At 46.6% G+C, this 20,174-nt stretch overlaps 2 protein-coding genes across 3 annotated transcripts in view; one reads left to right on the forward strand and one right to left on the reverse strand.

Moving 5' to 3' along the window:
• Window positions 1-652: 652 nt before the first annotated feature.
• LOC131914739 (synapsin-1-like) lies at window positions 653-10,263 on the reverse strand. Its single transcript, XM_059267360.1, has 2 exons — window positions 10,220-10,263; window positions 653-4,098 (listed from the first exon to the last, which is right to left on the reverse strand). Exon 2 carries the CDS (start codon window positions 3,509-3,511, stop codon window positions 3,089-3,091), a length of 423 nt encoding a protein of 140 aa, XP_059123343.1. The 5' UTR covers window positions 3,512-4,098; window positions 10,220-10,263; the 3' UTR covers window positions 653-3,088.
• Window positions 3,317-20,174, forward strand: part of Slc36a4 (solute carrier family 36 member 4) — a 36,785-nt gene continuing 19,927 nt past the window's right edge. For both annotated transcript variants that reach the window (XM_059267358.1, XM_059267359.1), the window contains exon 1: window positions 3,317-3,419. In XM_059267358.1, the coding sequence (XP_059123341.1) occupies window positions 3,374-3,419 (46 nt within the window). In that variant the 5' untranslated portion in view covers window positions 3,317-3,373. The remainder of the gene's footprint in view (window positions 3,420-20,174) is intronic.

The following is a 20,174-nucleotide window of genomic DNA, read 5'->3' on the forward strand; positions in this document are numbered from 1 at the left end:
GCAGCACAATGTTTAGCGTCTTTCTGTTGTTTTCATTATTCTAAAGTTTTATGATAATATGTCTTGGTTTAAGTTGGCTGTCACCTGCTGTATTGGGCAGTCAGGGGTCTGCTCAGTTATGAACAAATGCCCTTCAACGATAGTGTTCTTCAGTCCCAATGTGTGATTCCTGATTTCCTTCTCTTTTGTCTACCTGAATTAAGATTCCAGATCTGCTGGGTGGATCCTATACTTAACTCTTCTTTGTCTGTTGGTTCTGCTTCCTGCTCCCACATTATTCTCTTTTTCATCGCATTCTATTTTCGTTTTGTGGATGTGCTGGCTGTATTTTTGTCAACTGGACACAATTCTAGACATCTGAAAAGAGAGAACCTCAATTGAGAGAATGCCTCCATTTTGGCCTGTAGACAAGTCTATTGTCTTGATTGATGAAGTGCCCAGCTCTCTGTGGGCAGTGCCACTCCTGAGGAGGTGTTTCTGGGTGCTGTTAGAAAGCAGAGTGAGCAGGCAGTACCTCTTCATGGCTTCTGCTCCAGTGCCTGCCTCCAGGTTCCTGCCGTGAGTTCCCACCCTGGGTTCCCCCAGTGATGGACTTCCATGCTGTAAGGTGAACTAAACTCTTTCCTCCTCAAGCTGCTTTATCATAGCAACAGAAACCCTAACTAAGACAGCGGATATGATGTGTTTATAAAAAATTATGTGAGGACAGTGTGAAGCCTTTTCACAATAAGTTAAACTCACACATCATTTTTCTTGGTTTTCAGCTTGAGAAGTCAGTCCTAAAGAGCTAAGTAAACAAAGACACTGCAGTAAAGGTCATGTTATCAGCCCAGTGAGGAATCTCCCAGGGCACTGTCATTGTGTCCTACGTCCACCCATTGGACACCTTCGATGTTCAGAAGATAGGGAGGAGGTTGCTCCTCCTTCCCGGAAATCAGCAGATGGTGAAGCCACTTTAAAATACAAAATAGGCAATGCCTAACAGGCAAGCTGAAATGGTCTTCTCTACACACATGCCTGGTCAACTCTTCCCGAAGCAGAGTCCAACTGTTCAACCTCCACGATCTGAAGAGGGTTCTCAACCAGCAACACTCTGTCATTTTCCTCAGCAGCAGTCAAGCTGATCTGTCAGCTTCCCCTTCTCTTCCCCCTCTCTCCCCAGCTTCTCCACTCTCTCTGGCTTGCTGTGTCAGGCACCTTCAGTTCCATGTGGACGGAGGCAGTGACATTCTACACCTTCAACTACAGCAGTGGTCGCAGTTCCTATGGTGGCAAGGACTAGTGTGTGCTTCCTTATATGTGATTTTGCCTCTCAAGTCTGTAGTCACTCCCTGTCTGCTGTGGTCTGAAAATAGTAAGTGGAAAATCTTAGAAATAAAGAAGTCGTTCTCTGTGCATTCAAGGCCAGCCTGGTCTACAGAGCAAGTTCTAGGACAGCCAGGGCTACACAGAGAAACCTTGTCTCGAAAAACAAAACAAAACAACAACAAAGAGGAAGTCACAAATTACAAACCGCACTCTGAGTACTGTGGTGAAGTCTCACACTGACGTACCCTCCTCTGCATGCTTGTGAATCTCCTCTTCTTGTAGAGTATCCATGCTGTATACACTACCCTCCCAGTACTCACTCAGTGTCTTGGTTTATCTTACCTACTATCAGGTACCATAGAGCTTGTGTTCAAGTGACCCTTAGGAAGAAGCCCACGCCCCAATGCCAGTCTCACACGTCTTTTATTTTATCAGTTAAACCCTGTCTTACGTTTGCTTACATAGGGTTCAGTGTTTATTTCACCCACAGTTGCAGGCATTCTGTCAGTCTTGCATTGTAGGGGACTACTGCCTCAGTTCATAAGACCGGGAGCAAGAGTGACATAATGATGTACGATAGCATAGTTCTCTTGATTCCTCACTACCTGGTTTTTTCTCACATCACAGGAATGAAGCCCAGTCTGGAAGCCCGTCTTAACCAGGCCTCGCAGGACAGTCCGGCTAGTCTCCCCGTGTGCCATCATCAACAGGCAATGGCTTTTGATGCTTTTAACACAGTGATAAACATGGGCTATCAATTCTGATACAGATCTCTGCTGCCGTGCAGCCCAGGGACCCGGGTCCCAGTAGCTCACCATCTCTGCTACATTTGTGCTATTTGTGAGGAGTGAGGATTTCCCTGTGATGTGTATGTGTTTTCAGGGGAAAACGGGGTGTGAGCAAAAGTTTTACTGTGCCTAGTTATCTGATGAAAACCTTGAGGATTTTTGAGAGGAGGAAAGATGTGGGGCTGAGAGGAACTGGTTCTCTCTTAATCCGGGGAGTTTGAATATCTAACACACTGAGTTTTTATTAGTGGTCTGAACCCAGACTGCCCTGTTCCCACAGAAACAAACATACCTCTTTCCTGAGCTGACTCCAAAACACAGACAAGAAACAAAAAGTTTTGTGTGATGTCCTGACAGTAATTTCTAAGTTATTTGTTTACTTACTTAATTTTTTTGTTTTTTGGAGACAAAATCTCATGCAGCTCAGGCTGGCCTCGAATGCCATACAAAATTAAGGATAGCCTTAAACTCCAGCCTCATCCTCCCAAGTGCTGGGATTACAGGCATTTGCCACGGTAGTAGTCTTTCAAATTTTAATTTTATGGTAAGGCAGGGTCTGTGTATGCAGCCTTGGGTGTCTTGGAACTTTCTATGTAGCCGAGGCTGGCCTTGAACTCACAGAAACCTGCCTGCCTCTTCTTCCCAGCGTTGGATTACCTGAGTAAGCCACTACACAGTCTTCAGTCTCAAAACTAAATATTTTTCTAATCAGAAGCGTGTTTTTTCCTGTGGGTTCATCATGTATTTATTGGGGTCCACCAGAGGCCAGCTTTGCATGCAGGCCGGGAGTCCCCGCTGCAGTGGTGGTTCCCTGCCTTGCCTTCACTGGCTCACTGTGGGTGGTGAGGTGACATCCCTTTGCGTGGACAGTGAGCACAGTGGGTTCCAGCATCGCGCGGTCTCTCCGGTGCCCACAGAACCACGCAGCAATGTGTGTAGTGCTTGACAGCGCGGGACACCTCCCTTTGCCTCAACCCTAGCTTCAGCTGTCCTTAAGATGCTGAGAGTGTAACCTGGGATGGAGGAAGACCGACCGTCGACCGTCGGAGTTGCAGGCTGCCGGCTTTCTGCGCGGCCCGAGGCCCCGTTTTCCGGCACGCGAAGCCCCGGGTTCGGATCCCCCGGCCTCTCGGAATCGCGCCTGTCACCCCGCGAGGCGCAGTCCCTCGTGGGCTGCGGTCGAGGCCGGCCCGGGCCCCGCCCCTCGGGGCGGCTCTGCGCATGCTCGGCAGTGCGGGCGGCAGAGCGGGCGGCGGCGACCTGGAGACCCCCGAGGGATGGAAGCGCCGGCGCCGGCGGAGGCGGCGGGATGCGAGGAGCTCGGTGGGTGTCTGCGGGGCCCGACCCGGACCCGGGGCGTGGGCATCTGTCGTGTTCGCAGTCCGGGGTGCGGGCCTCCGCGTCCGCGGCGGCATCCGGGCTCCCTGTGTGTCGCGCGTCTGGCGGGGGCGTCCCTGCGCGCGCACTGAGCACTGGGGGACTGGGGACGGGGTGGCGCGGTGTGCAGAGACCCCAGGCAGAGGCTGGGAGGTCCTGGGACCCCGGCTGGGGTGCGCGCCTCCAGGGCCAGCACCTCGCAGTGGTCCCTAGGCCTGGCCTGGCCTTGCAGGGCGCTGGCTGCATCGTGTGTGTCGATGTCTGTCTGCTGGGGTGTCTTCAGGTCTCTTGTCTGTGTGTCGGTCTGTCTGGCCACCGGCCTGTTCTTGTAGCGCTGTGCGCCCGCGCGGGGAGTCGCCCAGTTTGTTCACGTCCACGTCAAAGGGAGGCGGGAGCAGCTGCCACTGGTTTTTTTCCAGGATGTTTAAAGGAAGTTGCCATTGTGTTCTTTTCTAAGCTAAGCCCAGATCTCAACTCTGGGCGTCTCCAGGCGAAGCCTCTTTTGACTCTGTGCTCCCCAGCTGTTCTGACTGGGATGTGGCTGCCAGGGAGAGCAGGACGCACTTGGGCGTGACCTGCCCTCACTCTGCTTCCAAGGTTTTGGAAGGCTTGCTTCTGTTTGCTGCTGTCAGAAAGAAAAACAGAAGCCGGGGTTAGGATAAAACAATGTCTTCCCAGCTGCACACTGAGCTTAGGAATATTTCTAATTCCGTGCAGGATGTTAACCCTGAAGAAAGAGGTTAAATTAAGATGCACTTCAAAGTACTTTATGGGCTGGCGTTTCTGTAATAATGGGCCAGCACTTTGTAGTTGTTTTCTTTAAAGTTACGATAATGGTGGAAAGTGTAAGGGTAAAGTAACTTTTATTGAGAGCCTCAAGCAGGGAGCTACATAATTTGCTAGCCAGTGTCCACTTGATCCTCCCAGGAGTCCAGCGAGGCAAGTTTTTTTTGTCTTTCAATTAAGCTCATTAAAGTCACGACCATGTTCCTACAGACTCGAGTTTATGTAACTTTTCAGTTCATGGATAACTTATGTTGGTGAGGTGTGAGGAGATTGGCAGGAGCAGGATAGTACATTATTATTAAAACCTATAAAGTTGGTGTCGTAATAGAACACACCTGCAATCCCATTTTCCTGGACTGAAGCAAGAGGACAATTATAGCCTGTGCCTCACAGCAAGCTCCAGGCTAGTCTGGTCCACAGAGTGAGATTCCCTCCAGAAAAGTGAATCTCTTCCCTCAGCAATTTTATGTCTAGGATATTTCTCAAAGAAGTGAATCATGTGATAGCATTTTACATTAGGCTGAGAAGATGGTTCAGTGTGAAATAGCACTTCCCCTGCAAGTCTGATGGCCTGGATTTGGACCCCCAGAACCATGTAAAGTGGAGCGTGGCCATCTGTTATCCCTGTACCCTGAGATGGGAGGACAGAGGCGGGAGAATCACTCGTTGACTTCAGTGCCAGCTGCATGGCACAGCAGCAGGAACAAGAGAATTCCTGCCTCGAGCAAGGCGGGAGTGAGACTAGATGACCCAGCTATCCTCTGACCAACACACACACACACCCCTACACACCTGCCAGAGGACTTTCATTGCAGCATTTGTAATGGGGTTGAGGTAGTTACTGTCTAAATGTCCAATGAAAGGCCATGGGCTAAGATGTGATTTAGCCATATAGTCATCTACTGATTAGCCATTAAACATGATATGGAAGAATGTTCACCATGCATCATAGCTGGAAAATTGTGTTGGTTCTCTCCTCCCCAGCCCTCTTTTTGAATTTTCAAGGTGGGGTCTCACTGTGTAGCTCAGGATACAGGAAACATGAAAAAAGACCCCCCCCCCAAAAAAAAAAACCCATTAGGATGCCTGCCTTGGTTACTGTGTTTAGTAACCAGACGCAGACAGTGAACAGGGGAGATTCCAGTCAGGTAATTATACAGCGTGTCCAGTGAAGGGTGCTGTGGAAGAAGAGCAGTGTGAGGGAATTTGAAGTGAGAATGAGCTGAGTGTTTACAGTAACATGACTGACTTAGGTTTAGTTATCTGTTTATTTTTGAGACAGGGCCTTCCTGTGTATCCTCAGCTGTCTTGGAACTGAGAGGTCTGCCTACCTCTGCCTCCTGAGTACAAGTGCCAGGATTAAAGAGTGAGCCTTGCATGAGTTAGGTTTTAAGAAGATGATGGGGGAGGCACATGGGAATGTAGCTAGGCTGATAGAGTATTTGTCTAATAGGCCTTAAGCTCTGGGTTTGATCCCCAGTACTGGATAAACTGGGCTTAGTGTACGACACTCAGGAGGAGACAGAGGAGGATTGGAAGTTCAAGGTCACTCTCTGCTACATAGCAAGTCTGAAGCCAGCCTGGTCTACATGAGACCTTGTTTTAAAAAATAATACAGTACAAAATAAGGTAAGCTTCTGGTGGTTTCCATGTGAAGAAGGGATTAAAAGGCACAAGCAGAAGCTGGAGGAAAGAGGCCAGCGTGCTGTCAGACCAGCATGGCGGCAGTGATGCAAACGGAGAGGCCATTAGACTGTGCATGTGAGGATGTGGACCAGCTCGGTTGGTAGACAGGATGGCTCCAGGGACCTGCATGTCTGAGAATGAAGGTGCCTTGGATTGAGGGCTTACAGCAGTTTCATACTGTGCCCAGCCTTCTATGTTTCCCTCTTTAGAAGAAGGGGCTTCATTTTGTCTCCCTTGAGTACGTGCTGGACTTAACTTCTGATGATTAGCCTTTGACTGATGTGATGGTTCACCACTTCAGAGCTAGACAGTGGAGGCACTGTGCCTTCCTCTTGGCACGCTCAGTAGAATTACTCCCTGGAAGGGAAGCCTGCTGCCGTGTTAGGAAGATACTCAGGCAGCCCCAAGACAGCATCCATGGGGCACAGATTGGAGGCGCCTGACAGAAGCCACGGACCTTTCTTTTTCTTTTTCTTTCTTTCTTTTTTTTTTTTAAATAAAGTAAAAACCAACTGCTATCAACAATAGAAGTGATCCCCACATAAGAGGTGACTTGTTTGCTGGGTGAGGTCACATGGGTTTGGAGAGGAGATGAGAAGTTTGGTGTGTAGAGTTACTGGAGGGTGAGAGGTCTAGGGAGGAAGCTTGGAAGTTGTCAGCATGTAGGTGAGGTCTGGGGAGGAAACTGGACATCGTCAGCGTGTAGGTGAGGTCTGGGGAGGAAGTTTGGAAGTCATCAGCATATAGGTGAGGTCTGGGGAGGAAGCTGGAAGTTGTCAGCATATAGGTGAGGTCTGGGGAGGAAGCTGGAAGTTGTCAGCGTATAGGTGAGGTCTGGGGAGGAAGCTGGAAGTGTCAGCATATAGGTGAGGTCTGGGGAGGAAGCTGGAAGTTGTCAGCATATAGGTGAGGTCTGGGGAGGAAGCTGGAAGTTGTCAGCATGTAGGTGAGGTCTGGGGAGGAAGCTTGGACATCATCAGCATATAGGTCGTACTGAAGCTGTGGAGAGGGCAGGGAAGGGAAGGGGAGGCGAGGGATGGAGGAATGGAGAAAGAGATACAAAAATGTCTGAGTTATTACCGAGGCAGTGTCTGGATGGTGAGGTGGTTTTAGAATGTGCTGTCACACTGTAACCATGCTTTCTGATTTTCTACAGTGGCTGAGTGTTACACAGTGTAAAAGGCATTTTAACATTGGGCATCTGTGGAGAACACTGCTGGAGATGAAGGTCAGCTTCTTAGCTCAAGGCTGGTCTTCATGTCACAAGTCATTGGGGAGTTCTAGACTGTTTATATACTATTCTCTCAACCACAGGAATAAAGTAGTCTTACTTCATGATCAAGATAGTAGTTCATAGGTGTAGGTGACAGCATCGTGCTATTTTTTTATAAAAGAAACCGTGTGTACTTTGTCTTGTTTTCATTGCCAACATATAAATGGTTTCTTATTTTGCTGGAATAAGAAGAGCAATCTAACATTACTTCATGTTTTTAAAACTTTCATAATGAGAAGAGGATACAGATGTTCTTTCTGTGGTCCATCTGCACCCTCACTAGCTTATTCCTACTTTGGTGCATTTTCTTCTCTGCATTTCCACTTTACTTTTTAAAACATTGCAGTGTAGTATGAGTACGTAGTTCCTCTCCTGATTCATCATAAGCTGTGACTGCTCTTGTTTGTCTGAGACTCCTAACCACAATATGAAGTCAGGGTTGTGTTTTGTAGAAGGGGTGTGCCTTAGTGAGTAGAGTAAGCTGTATACTTAACAAGTTTTGAGAAGTCATGTTTCGACAAACATCTTTATCAGTAGCTTGCCAGTAATGAGCACTGTAAGACTTAATGCATATTGCTAAGTTTGTTAGTCTTTAGCTACAACTGGAGCTTAAGCTGATTTTGGGGTAGGCAGTTGAGGCTGAAACAAGAGTTGGGGTGACATAAGAGAGCATTTGTGTTCTGCCTCATTCAAGTTTCATTAGTGTGTGTGCATAGTATGTCTAAGGTGTATAACACTGAATCAGATGAGTGTTTCTTATTCATACATGTTATCCACTTGTAAATAGAAATAATTATGCCCCAATAGTTTGAAATCCACTGCTTACTGGTATTTTATAAGGCATTATTGATTTTTATCTGTTTTACCACAGCTTTTTATCAGAACTGTCTAATTTACTGCTTGGCCAAAGAGTATATCAAAACACCAACAGATAACAGACTATGTGTAAACTACATTCGCTCATGTAATTTTTAATTTCTTGATGTATAGTATTCAGATGTTATTCTGTGTGATCTTAACTCTGTTTAATCTTTTCCCATATTATGTCTTTAGTATCATCACTATGGTTATTATTTCAGAGTTAATTCACTAATTCATGTAGTGTGTGTGTGTGTGTATGCATGCATGTGTGCGTGCGTACATGCATGTGTGCACACGCACACAGGAGCGGCCAGGGTACAGCTGTAGGAGTCAGTTCTTTCTTTGTACTGTGTAGGTCCCAGGGGTCTTCAGGCTTCGTAGCAAGCATCCTTACAGACTAAGCTGTCTCTCTGGCTGTCCGTAAGGATGAATTTTGCCTTAGTTTGTGTTTCTCTTTAGCTGGTATAACTTCCCGTCTTTGCAAACTCAGTCTTATTGGGCACTTTGTAGCTCCAAAATGCTCATTATTAACTATTTTTATTAATAGTTCTGATGTCTTGTCAAAGATTAGTACTTTAAAATCCTAGACAATATATGTCACTTGTGCTTTGGTACACAGCGAGGGCGGAACTGCTGTGCATGTGCTGTGGAGTGGACTCAGTGCTTCATGCCTGCTGCATCATTTCACTGTCTGTCCTCTGAGAGGTAGAAGTTGTGACTTTCATCGGGTGTGTGATATAACAGGCCAAGAGGCCTCTGGGTAAGATGTCATCCAGCTGACTTCATTCCTTGCTTAAAGCTCTCCAGCAGCCACTGGCTACACGAGGTTGGTCTCTGAGTATTTGCAATGTGTGTGTCCCAGTAAATGCACCCTGGATTTCAGGTCCTCGGTATGGAAAACCCTGCTTTTTGTGTTGGCTCTCTTGTCGGGTGGCAGTATGTTGGACTCATCAGATTAAACACAATGCACTATTAGATGTCCTCTCACCAGCAGGCAGAGGTTCAGGCCTGGTGTGTGCTCTGTAGAGGTCTCCTGACCAAAGCCAGTGTTGCTTGCTAGAGGCTAACATAAGAAACATCACTGCATTTCCTAGGGGGTCTGACACAAGAGTTATTGTGGTATTTACATACTATATCCTGAAGTTCAGAACAGAATACAGTGTGTCATTGTACAGGTAGTGATTCATGGGGTTTCTGAGAGTTATAAGTGACGGAGTTTGTAGCAGATCTCACCCTTAGGTCCTGGTTGAAGTGGGATATTCAGGGATGTTTTAAGTTGTAGCTCCTTAGCTGTAGCTTTCCTGCTGTTAGCATCTGAGTATCTTTTAATTCTTCAGATTGGAGTTACTTTGTGGCCTTTAAGCTGATGTAGTCAGTTTTAGAACCTGACCCTTCACCTGTTTTTAGTTTAGTTAAAGGAGATAAATATTCCTTAGTATGTATTGTTCTTCCAGTAATGAAGTCTGAAACAAGGGGCCGTCATAGAGCCTTCCCAGCTGCCTTTAGACATCATTCAAGCACCGAGACAGGCCTTCGTTAGCAGAGCACCATGCCTCTGAGTTCCGCTTCGGTGGCAGAGTCAAAGTAATACGTAAATGTAGACTCCCAAGCTCCTAACCTGTTAGGGAATTTTCTCTCAATTTCAACTTTTACAAATTCATTCCCTTAAATCTCATTATGAGAAGGTTAGAGGAGTATCCTGGAATAATTAACTTTTATTAAGATGTTCAATATGAGGGATAAAAACATGGATTGAAAGCAAAGAAATATAGCAACAGATTTTTTTCACAGTAAGTCGTGGCTAATGTTTCCTGGACTGTTATAACATTGAGAATGACTTTAGAACTGGGGAAAAGTGGAACTTGGGGCTGGACAACAAACTTCAGTCAGTCGCTAAACAACCTAAGTTAGGAGGGAGCAAGAGCCCAGCTGACCTGTGAGAGTCATGTGAACACTGTGATGCCGATTTGAAAGTCAACCATAGATTACAAAACTGTTATCTACAGCCATTTTGATACTTGTAGGTTAGATTCCCAGGTTTTAGCTAAAAAAGATACTGAAAATAAATTCCCCACCTATACAATGAAAGCAAACTTCTCATTTAGAGTTGATACATTTTCAAAGTCATGAGAGAACTTACCTTTTCCTGGACGTTCCATGGCTGCTGTGATCTCTCTGGCAGCCGGCTTCAAATAATGGATGGTTAAGGTTTTGAAATACTGAGGTGATAACTATCTTTATGGAGAACACAGTGAACTCACTCCAGCCACAGCCCAGGGCAGAAAGAAATTAGAAAGTGGGCGTAACTGGTAGTTTGGACAAGCTGAGTGAATCAAAGTGAATGAAGCCAAGAGCCCACATGGCAGCGGGGTGCACTGAGGCATAAAACCAAAGCTGATGGAAAGAATAGGGGTGGCTGATGGGGTTCACTAGCTTCCCCAGAAGTCACATGTTGGTCCAGTACCTCAGGAAGTGATCTTACTTGAGACAGGACCTGCTGTAGAAGGCAGGTGACTGATGTCCTTACAGAGGTGTGGACTTAGGTAAGGCTTAGTTATGGGGGAGTGTTGCATGAACATGAAAATGACCACATACAAAATGGGACAGAGCCTTCCCAGCCGCTGACAGGAATTCACTCTCCCAACACTCGTATTTCAGGCTTCAGCCCTCTTGACCTTTGGGATGATGGATTTTTGCTGTCCCATTTTGTAATGGTAACCCTCACAAACTGCAGTGATGGTTTTGGAGGGGAAACAATGCATTGCTTTGTATGGACATAACAGAAAAGGAAGCAGGATCTGCTCCTAGAAAGGAAACTTATAACCGATCCTAATGTGTGTCTAGGGTAATTATGAGATGACGTCACAGTAGACCTGCCGTGGCCAAACGATTACTGTCCCCTTCTGAGTTTTCACTGTATTCAGGTCTAGCCTGTCCATTCTTTGCTACTAGAGACCGAGAAAAAAGGCAACGTACAGAGTAACCCATGGAGAATACACCGAGGATGACTGAGTCAGAGGAGCCACCCAAAGACGAAAGGCAGTGGAGCCTGAATTATCAAAGTCCTCATGAGTTTAGATGGATGACAGGAATTTGGAGCATTCCGTAGCTTAGCTGATTTTAGCCTGTCTGTTAGTTACATCACTTCAGGAGGAAGGATGTAAGCAGAGACTTTTAAAGTATTTCCCGGTATTGCAAAGCCTTGCCAAATCATTAAAAATCCATTGGCTGTACTCCAGGTGGTGCTAGACTGGACTGCCCAAGCTAACGGATGAACACATCAGTCCCAAGCCTATGAATTCAGTTATGGACAAAATTCAATGACTCAAGGAACAGTGCAAGGAGACCCACAGATGCTACAGTGCAAAGACATGAGAAACAGAGAAAGAAACACTGTGTATCAAGTTGTTGTAAACATGGAGAGTGGACAGGGCAGAGCATGGAGTGGACAGGGCAGAGCATGGAGTGGACAGGGCAGAGCATGGAGTAGACAGGGCAGAGCATGGAATGGACAGGGGGACAGCATGGAGTGGACAGGGCAGAGCATGGAGTGGACAGGGGGACAGCATGGAGTGGACAGGGCAGAGCATGGAGTGGACAGGGGGACAGCATGGAGTGGACAGGGCAGAGCATGGAGTGGACAGGGGGACAGCATGGAGTGGACAGGGGGACAGCATGGAGTGGACAGGGGCAGTATCAGGATATGTGAAGAGGTGGGAGTAGAAAACTAGGAAGAAACTTTGGAAAGCTCCTTGAATGTGATCGTCTTAAAGTGCTAAGAGTTGGGGGCTGGAGAAATGGCTCAGAGGTTAAGAGCACTGGCCGTTCTTCCAGGGGTCCTGAGTTCAATTCCCAACCACCACATGGTGGCTCATAACCATCTATAATGAGATCTGGTGCCCTCTTATGGTGTGCAGGCATACATGCAAGCAGAACACTGTATACAAAATAAATAAATAAATCTTTTAAAAAAAAGTGCTAAGAGTCTGAACAGAGAGGCCTGGTCTTCAAGTTAGCAGTTCAAGGCCTGAGGCCCGGAAATTAATTTTATTAGTAGTAGGACTGAGGGTCAGCCTTGGCAAAGATTGCTTATAGAGAAGAGCTAGACAGAGCAGAGGAGAGGCTCCCCTCACCCCGGCAGTGAAGGGAGAGAGAGGAAGAGAAAGCTGAGGACCTTGCAGAGGGAATTGAGCCAAAAGACATGTTGCTTCCTCCTCACCCTCATCCAGGACCTAAGCTGGACTTCATGATTCAGGATCCTTGTATGTGAGGTGTTTAGGAATAGGGAAATGCAAAGTAGATAGGAAATTATGAATTGTCAAGGGAGAGTATATTGAAATAAAAAGGTAATGTGTCCTTGAAAAACGAGAAATGAAAATGTAGCAAAGACAGACGTCCAAAGGGTCTTAAAGAAAGATGCTGAAGTGAAAGATGGGCAGGGGAGCAACACGGGCAGGTGGAGCCCCAAGAGAGAGTTTGAACCTGCAAGTATCTGGAACTATCATCCAAGATTTTAGAAACAAAAGAGAAAACCAGAATCAGTGTGTCAAAAAGGCCCATTCAGCTCCAGAGAGACGGACTCAGGAGGACCAGATTAAGTCACCCATAATGAAGTATTTGGGCCTTAAGGATACAGGTAGGAGGAAACCAAGATGACAGTGGCAGCCACAGCAGCCTGAGCATCGTGCTCCAGCCTCTTGGTTGCAGTAGCTGTAGCCTCAGCCAGGCTCTGATCTCCCCTGAGAGTGAGTGATCCTGCTCCTCTCTGGCCAGGTGAGAGGGGACCTAGAGAGCACCGGGGCGAGAGAGTCCTGCTTGTACCTGGCAGGCACCAAGACTGGGATCATCAGGAACAGATCCTGTGAGGTCTGTGACCCCTCTGGCTCCTACAGTCCTTCCTCCCTCTCTTCAGCAGGACTCCCCAAGCCCAGGCTAATGTTTGGCTGTGGATCTCTGCATCTGTTTCCATCGGTCATTGGATGAAGGCTCTCTGATGACAATTGGGGTAGTCAGCAATCTGGTCACAGGAGATGGACAGTTCAGGCTATGTATCCACTATTGCTAAGAGTCTTAGCTGGGGTTATCCTTGTAGATTCACGGGGGTTTCCCTTCCATCAGGTTTCTACCTGACCCTGAAATGTGCCCCCTTTCCAGCCATCTCTTTCAGTATTTGCCCCCTCCACCCACTCCTTAACTTGATCCCTCAAGTTCCCATCCCCACCTATCCCCAGTCCATGCAGGAGATCTCTTCTATTTCCCCTTCCCAGGGAGATCCATGTGTGCCCTCTTGAGCCCTCCTTGTTACCTAGCCTCTTTGGGTCTGTGAATTATAGCATGGTTTTCCTCTACTTTACAGCCATTATCCACTTATGAGGGAGTATATACCACATTTGTCTTTCTGGATCTGGGTTACCTCACTCAGGATGATTTTTTTTTTCTAGTTCTGTCCATTTGCCTTCAAATTTCATGATGTCTTTGTTTTTAACAGCTGAGTAATACTCCATTGTGTAAATGTACCACATTTTCTTTATCCATTCTTTGGTTGAGGTGCATTCTTAGGTTGTTTCCAGGTTCTGGTTATAATGAATAAAGCTGTTAAATATAGTTGAACAAGTGTCCTTGTGGTATGATTGAGCATCTTTGGGTATAGAAACCCACACAAACAACTAACCGTGCTCATAGGAACTCACAGAGTCTGAACCAACAACCAGGGAGCCTGCATTTGACCGACCTAGGCCCTCTACATATATATGACAGTTGTGTAGCTTGGTCTACATGTGGGAGCAGGGGCAGTCCCTAATGCTTTGGCTGGCTCTTGGGAATCTATTCTTCATACTAGATTGCCCTGCCTATCCTTAATACAAGGGGTGGTGCTTAGTCTTACTGCAACTGGATATATCATGCTTTGTTGATACTCATGGGAGGCCTGCCCCTTTCTGAGCAGAAACAGAGGAGGATGGGGGTGCAGAATGGGAGGGAGGAGATGGGAGGAGTGGAGGGAGGGGAAATTATGATTGGGATGTAAAATAAAATTTTAAAAAAAGGAAAGAAAGAAACAGCTTCTGGACACTGGAACACCAAGGCCCGGCCTAGCCCTAGCTGGGCCCAGGTGCGCTGGGAAGCACAGAGATCACACCAGGGTTCCATGGCCGGCTGGGTGTGGTGGGAAGTGAGTGAGTAGATGGTGGGGTGATGGGAGAGGGAAAATGAGCAAATAGGCGGTGGAGAAAGGGAAGACCAGCCGTTTGTGCACTCTGAAGTGAGTTGGAGAGGAGACAGGAAGACAGATGCTCCTCTTGTCCTTGGGAAAAGGTGAATGACATCGTCCATCAACCCAGCCGGTAACAAACACAGGTGCTTGTGGGCCTATGAGTCTTCCTTTGAGAAAACCGACCACTGATGAGCCACTGTGTCTCCCAGAGCTGCCTCCTAGCCCGGGAAGAGGAGCAGCACCTGCAGAATGGAGCCCCACAGCTGACTGGACGTGCCCTGCTGTGTCTGCTTCTCATCACTGGCCTAGCTGCTGACCTCTCTAGTTGGTCGTGGTGGTGGTTCAGCCGTGAGACTGGACAATTCTATGTTGAGTTACAGTTTTACAGTGCTATGCTTAACTTTGGCCAGAGACTTATTTCCTTTGGAAGCTTTGGGTTGAACAAACACTTGACACCCAGAAGCCCCACCCACTGCCATGTAGAGTAGGCAGGAAGAAGACACCCAGAGACCCCGCTCGAAGCACAAGCTACTACAATGTGCAGGTGTGGGGTGGAGAGATGGGAGAGAGAGAGAAGCAGAACAGCTTGAGCAGTATGAAGAGAGGCGGATCTGGAGACTGGAGGGTGGAGAGGAACAGCCTGATGCGAGTGGCCTGCAAAGCCACCTGAGGCCATGTGAAGTTCCTACACGTGCTGCCACTGAAGGCCAGGTCTGGGTGTGAGGCCGTGCAGCAGCAGGGGTCTGTGTTGATGTCCATGGTCCATGTTACTACCAAAGAACGTGTGGATGTCCCTGGTCTGCTGCCTGGGACCACAGTATCCAAGGGCTGCACAGAGTTGGTCCCACCCCTCACTGGGTGCAGCACGAGAGAGAGCTGCTGAGCTGCCCTTGCCCCTTGATGGCTGCAGCACTTGGGAGAGTGGGCTCTGCACCTCACCTGGGCAACACAGTATGGCTGGCTCTGGTGCCGGGGGTGGGGTGGGGCGGATGAACCAGCTTTGAGGGTATGAGAGTGGGAGAGCTGGACCCGTCCCTCATCTGCTGTGTGGTGACGTGGGTGAGGGAGAGATGCCCTCTACCCCCCTTACCCCTAGCCACCTGCAGCAGGTGGGAGAGCTGGTCCTGCCTCTCACTGGCTGTAGAACTTGGGAGAGCAGGCCCTGTACCTCCCTCACCTGAGCAGCCTAGTAGAGCTGGCCCTGGTGGTGTAGGTGTGGGTGAACTGGCCCTGAGGGCATGAGAGCAGGAGAACTGCTGCCTTCGGCATTAGCTGGGCTAGCTGGTGCGGTGCTGGAGAACTCACCCTGGTGGTGAGGATGCGGGAGAGCTGGTGGGCTGACCAAGTCAGCTATCATCCAGTTCCAGATCCAGGGCTCTGAGTTGGCCCACTCCAACATCCATCCCCATCTATGAACTGGAGCACGTGAAGGGGCCATTCCTTCAGATACAAAGCTGCAGGATCTTCATGACACAGGGCAGCAACAGGATATACAAGAGGAATTCCAGTGAGGATCCTGCATTGATAGTGTAGCAGGAGCCAGAGGCCTCAAAGCAGACCAGTGACTCATTGAAATGAAGATTTACAAGTAAAGATGTATGGACTAAAGGGTATACTGTGTGACTAATGGTGACACACTACAGCTTCCGTGATGAGATTTTTTATTTTTAATTTTTAAAAAATTTTTGCAGATGAGGTTGTAAGGGCAGAGGATGGATACGAAGGGATGAGGAGATGAGTGGGATTGAGGTGCATGATGTGAAATCTACAAGAATCAATAAGGAGTTAAAAAAGAAAAACCAATACAGGTAGGTCATTAGGCCATTTAGGGAAAAGAACAAATCAATGACTGAAAAGGTGAGTCTGGTATTGGAACACCCGGGAGAAGCTATAGGAGGGCAAGGCAAGCATGAACCGAGGATTTTATACCCAGCCCTTTAGATAGCTGGATCATGGGAAGCATTAGACAAATGCAGAGAAAGCAAAAGCCAACAGGTGCTGGTGTGGACGGGGAAAAGAGTAACCTTGCTGCTGGTGGAAATGTGAATTAGTGCAGGTGTTGTGGAAATACCACATATTTTCCTTTAAATAAATAAATAAAAACCAAAAATAGAGTGACCACATGGCTTGGCTATGCTATTCCTGTGTAGAGTCCTAAAAGACTTAATAATCCTTCTATGGAGATACCATGTTCATTGATGTTGTATCCACAATAGTTAGGAAATGGAGCCAGCACTGATGTCCATCAATAGATGAATAGATTTAAAACAAAACAAAACAAAACACTAATGTGATTAAGTTGCTATCCACGGAAATAGCTTAATGATTATAGGAAATTATTGGGGGCTTGTATGTATATTTCTACTCTTATTTAAGGTATTGTGTTTATAAAACTCATTTAAAATTGCAATATACAATTAAAAAAATACAGATTAGCCGGGTGGTGGTGGTGCGCACCTTTAATCCCAGCACTTGGGAGGCAGAGCCAGGCGGATCTCTGTGAGTTCGAGACCAGCCTGGTTTACAGATCCAGGACAGGCACCAAAACTATACAGAGAAACCCTGTCAGGAAAAAAAAAAGAAAGTCATGTTAGTTAAGTTTTCTAGGTATACATAGATATATTTCAGATAGACAGGTAATCTTCAAACACTTCAAAAACCTACAAAATATGGCATTTAAAATGTTTTAAAAATTTAGACTTTCTGGACAGTGAGACATGTCTGCTCCTGGCAGCACCGATTTACTTCAAAGAAGAGAAGATGGGCATCAAAGACACCCTATATGGAGTTTATCTTCACCTTGGCAAAAATAGCCATTTGGGCAAGAAACTGTTCTTGCCTGGACTGCTTGACAAAATGTTGTATCGATTGGACATGCAGGACCCATGGAAAAATGACCACTAAATTCTGCCAAAACAAGGCAAGATGGTCCTTCAGGTTCCTGCTTCACAGAGGAGATTGCCAGACATTCTATAGGACACAGGGAAATTGGCTGAGAGACTAGGCCTATAGGCTGAAAATGGATGCCACAGTGGTACAGAGGAACTTTGGATGACTGTCCAGGCAGCCAGCTGTCTCTGTCATTCTAGATTTTTGAAAGTTGCTTACAATGCATTTCCTATTTACTTAGGTAATATTATATCCTTCTGGGATCTTTGATGTAGTTAAAGACTAGATAGTTATAATTTTTCTTGGTTACAATAAAAGGTAAATTAGATATGAAACTTTACACTCAGAAATATAAGTTAAATGATAAAATATTTTCTTTAATTTTGCCAAATACAAATAGACAAGATATTGCAACTGTAATTCTTGCTTGATAACTGTTTGTTATATATAATTTTGCCATATTAAAGCTAAAACCTTTTTTTTTAATTAGAAAAGGGGACGTGCTGGAGGATGTCTTTCTGTTCACTGTGGATATATATTATTCCTATTGGTTAATAAATAAGCTGCTTTGGCCATGGGAAGGTAGCTTAAAGGCAGGTGGGAAATCCAAGGAGAGAGAAAGGAAGGAGAAAGGCAGAGTCTAGAGAGACACCAGCACTGCCAGGAGAAGCAAGATGTGAAAGTACCAGTAAGCCACGGCCATGTGGCAACTGATAGATAAATAGAAATGGGTTAAGTTATAAGAGCTAGCTAGCAAGAAGCCTGCCACAGGCCATGCAGTTTGTAAATAATATAAACCTCTATGTGTTTACTTGGGTCCCAGTGGCTGCGGGACTATGGGTGAGAGAGATTTGTCTGGACCGTGGGTGGGTGGGGGGCAAGTGGGACCCTAGAAATTTATGGCTACACAAAATAATGGAATTTTATGCAGCTTTAAGAAAGATAAAATCATGACATTTATAGAAAAATTGTGAAATTGGAAATTATGTTATGTGAAAGATTCCAGACTCCAAAAGACAGTGCAGACTTTCTCCCATATGTGGATCTTAAATCCTAATTTTTATATAAGTATTTTGGTGATAGTAGAGGCCATGAAACTAGAAAGGGCTCCATGAGAGGGGAAATGAGGTCTTAGGAAGGGTTGGGGAGGGTATGAAGGAGGGTGCATGGGAGCAGAAGAGAGGCTCCTGGGGGGATGGTGGGGCAGATGGAGTCAGTGGGAGGAAAGTAGGGGCATGTAGGGGGAAGGTCAACAAAAATGAACCATGTATGAAAATATGAAACCCAGTACTTTGTATACTAGATTTTGAATGAATGAATCCTTGGAGAATACTGTAGTGGTGATTCCTTCCTGAAGAATCTGCTAGGACTGTGTTCTCAGAGTGAGTCCCCAACATATCAGGGTCTCAAGGCCTTACTCTCAGCTCCAGCCCAAGCACACTGAGTCAGAAACTTGGGGGTGGAGCATGTCAGTTCGCTAGCGAGCCCTATGGGGCCTTTCTGAGACATCCTAATTGGCATAAACTCTGGATGATCAAGGAAATGGTCAGAGAACTGTAGTTGAGTGCCAGTCTTGTCTGCAGATCTAAATCTAAGGTGTAGATGGAGACATGATGGGAAGAATGTTTACAGAAAATGATACAGTTGATAACAGAGAACACAAGATGGCAACAGAAGAGGCTGCAGGCCACCATGGCAGGGAGAACATGATGGCAGATGGTGCATGGCTTCAGTGGTCCTATCCTGGTGGGAGCATGCATGAGCTGCTTGCCCACTTCTCAGTGGACCAGGAAGTAGAGACAGGACAGAAGGCAGGCTGAGCTGTGAACCTCAAGGCCCGCCCTGCCTAGAGACCCACGTCTAGCTAGGCTGTACTTCTAAAGGTCCACAGTCTCCCTAAACATCAGTACCTGCTGGGGACCAAGTGTTCAAACACATGAGCCAGTGGACACTTCACATTTGAACTATAGCACACAGGTAGTAGGTAGACATTGTATAACAATCAAAACTGTCAAGGCAGGCAGGAGAGATGGCTCAGTTGTTAAAAATGTGCACTGCTCTTGCAGAGGACCTGAGTTTAGTTCCTAGTACCTATACAGGTGGCTAGCAATCACTTGCAGTTCCAGTTCCAAGGGATCTGATGCCTCCTGCTGGCCTCCGGAGGCACTGCACTCACTCTTACACAGACCCACGTACAGATGCACATACACACATGATTTAAAAATCTTAGAACTGTCTAGATAGTAAAAAGTTAAGGAGAAGAGAAGAACCAAGGACATCCTAAAAGATAGAGTGATAGAGGTGACCAGTGGAACAGGCCAGGAAATTGGAGTCTGTGGCCCTGCCCTTGACCCCCTGTCCTGAAACAGCTCAGAAGAGTTAATTGGTGCAGCTGTGGAAATGAAAGCCCTAATGTGGAATTTCAAGACCTTTCTAGTTCTTAGGAAGGATGCTGCCACAGGGTGAACCGAGACCATGTGTGTGAACTCCGCAGTAACTCATAGAAGTGAGTCTGCATTTGAGAGGGAAAAAGCAATTGCACCAAATGGTGAAAAGCAAAGAATGCACAAGGTGTTAGTGCTTGTTGTTGTTGTTGCAAGTTTAAACCTGAAATTACGCTAAGATGAAGAGTTTGAAGAGCGAGGTTGATCATTTCTAGCTCTAGTTATTCTGTCCCCGGTATGTCAGCTTCCCGTGAGTGGTAGATCAAAGTGTTGACCTTTAAAATCTCTGAACTTCAGTCATTTTTGTTTTGTTTTGAGACAGGGTTTCTCTGTGTAGCCCTGGCTGTCCTGGATCTCACTCTGTAGACCAGACTGGCCTCGAACTCAGAGCTCTGCCTGCCTCTGGGTCCTGAGTGCTGGGATTAAAGGCATGTGCCATCATGCCTGGCTTTGTATTTCAGTCTTAATGAACTCAGATTTAGTAATTTCTATTGCAATAAGAGGACAGTGAGGAATAGTCACATGAAAACATTGTTAGAAAGAAGAGAATG

This window comes from Peromyscus eremicus, chromosome 7, assembly GCF_949786415.1.
Source record: "Peromyscus eremicus chromosome 7, PerEre_H2_v1, whole genome shotgun sequence".
Lineage (NCBI taxonomy): Eukaryota > Metazoa > Chordata > Mammalia > Rodentia > Cricetidae > Peromyscus > Peromyscus eremicus.

What these genes read in the sequence shown, in the direction of transcription:
- LOC131914739 (XM_059267360.1), bottom strand. Translation starts at nt 3,511, where the DNA reads ATGCCGCCGCGGACGCGGAGGCCCGCACCCCGGACTGCGAACACGACA.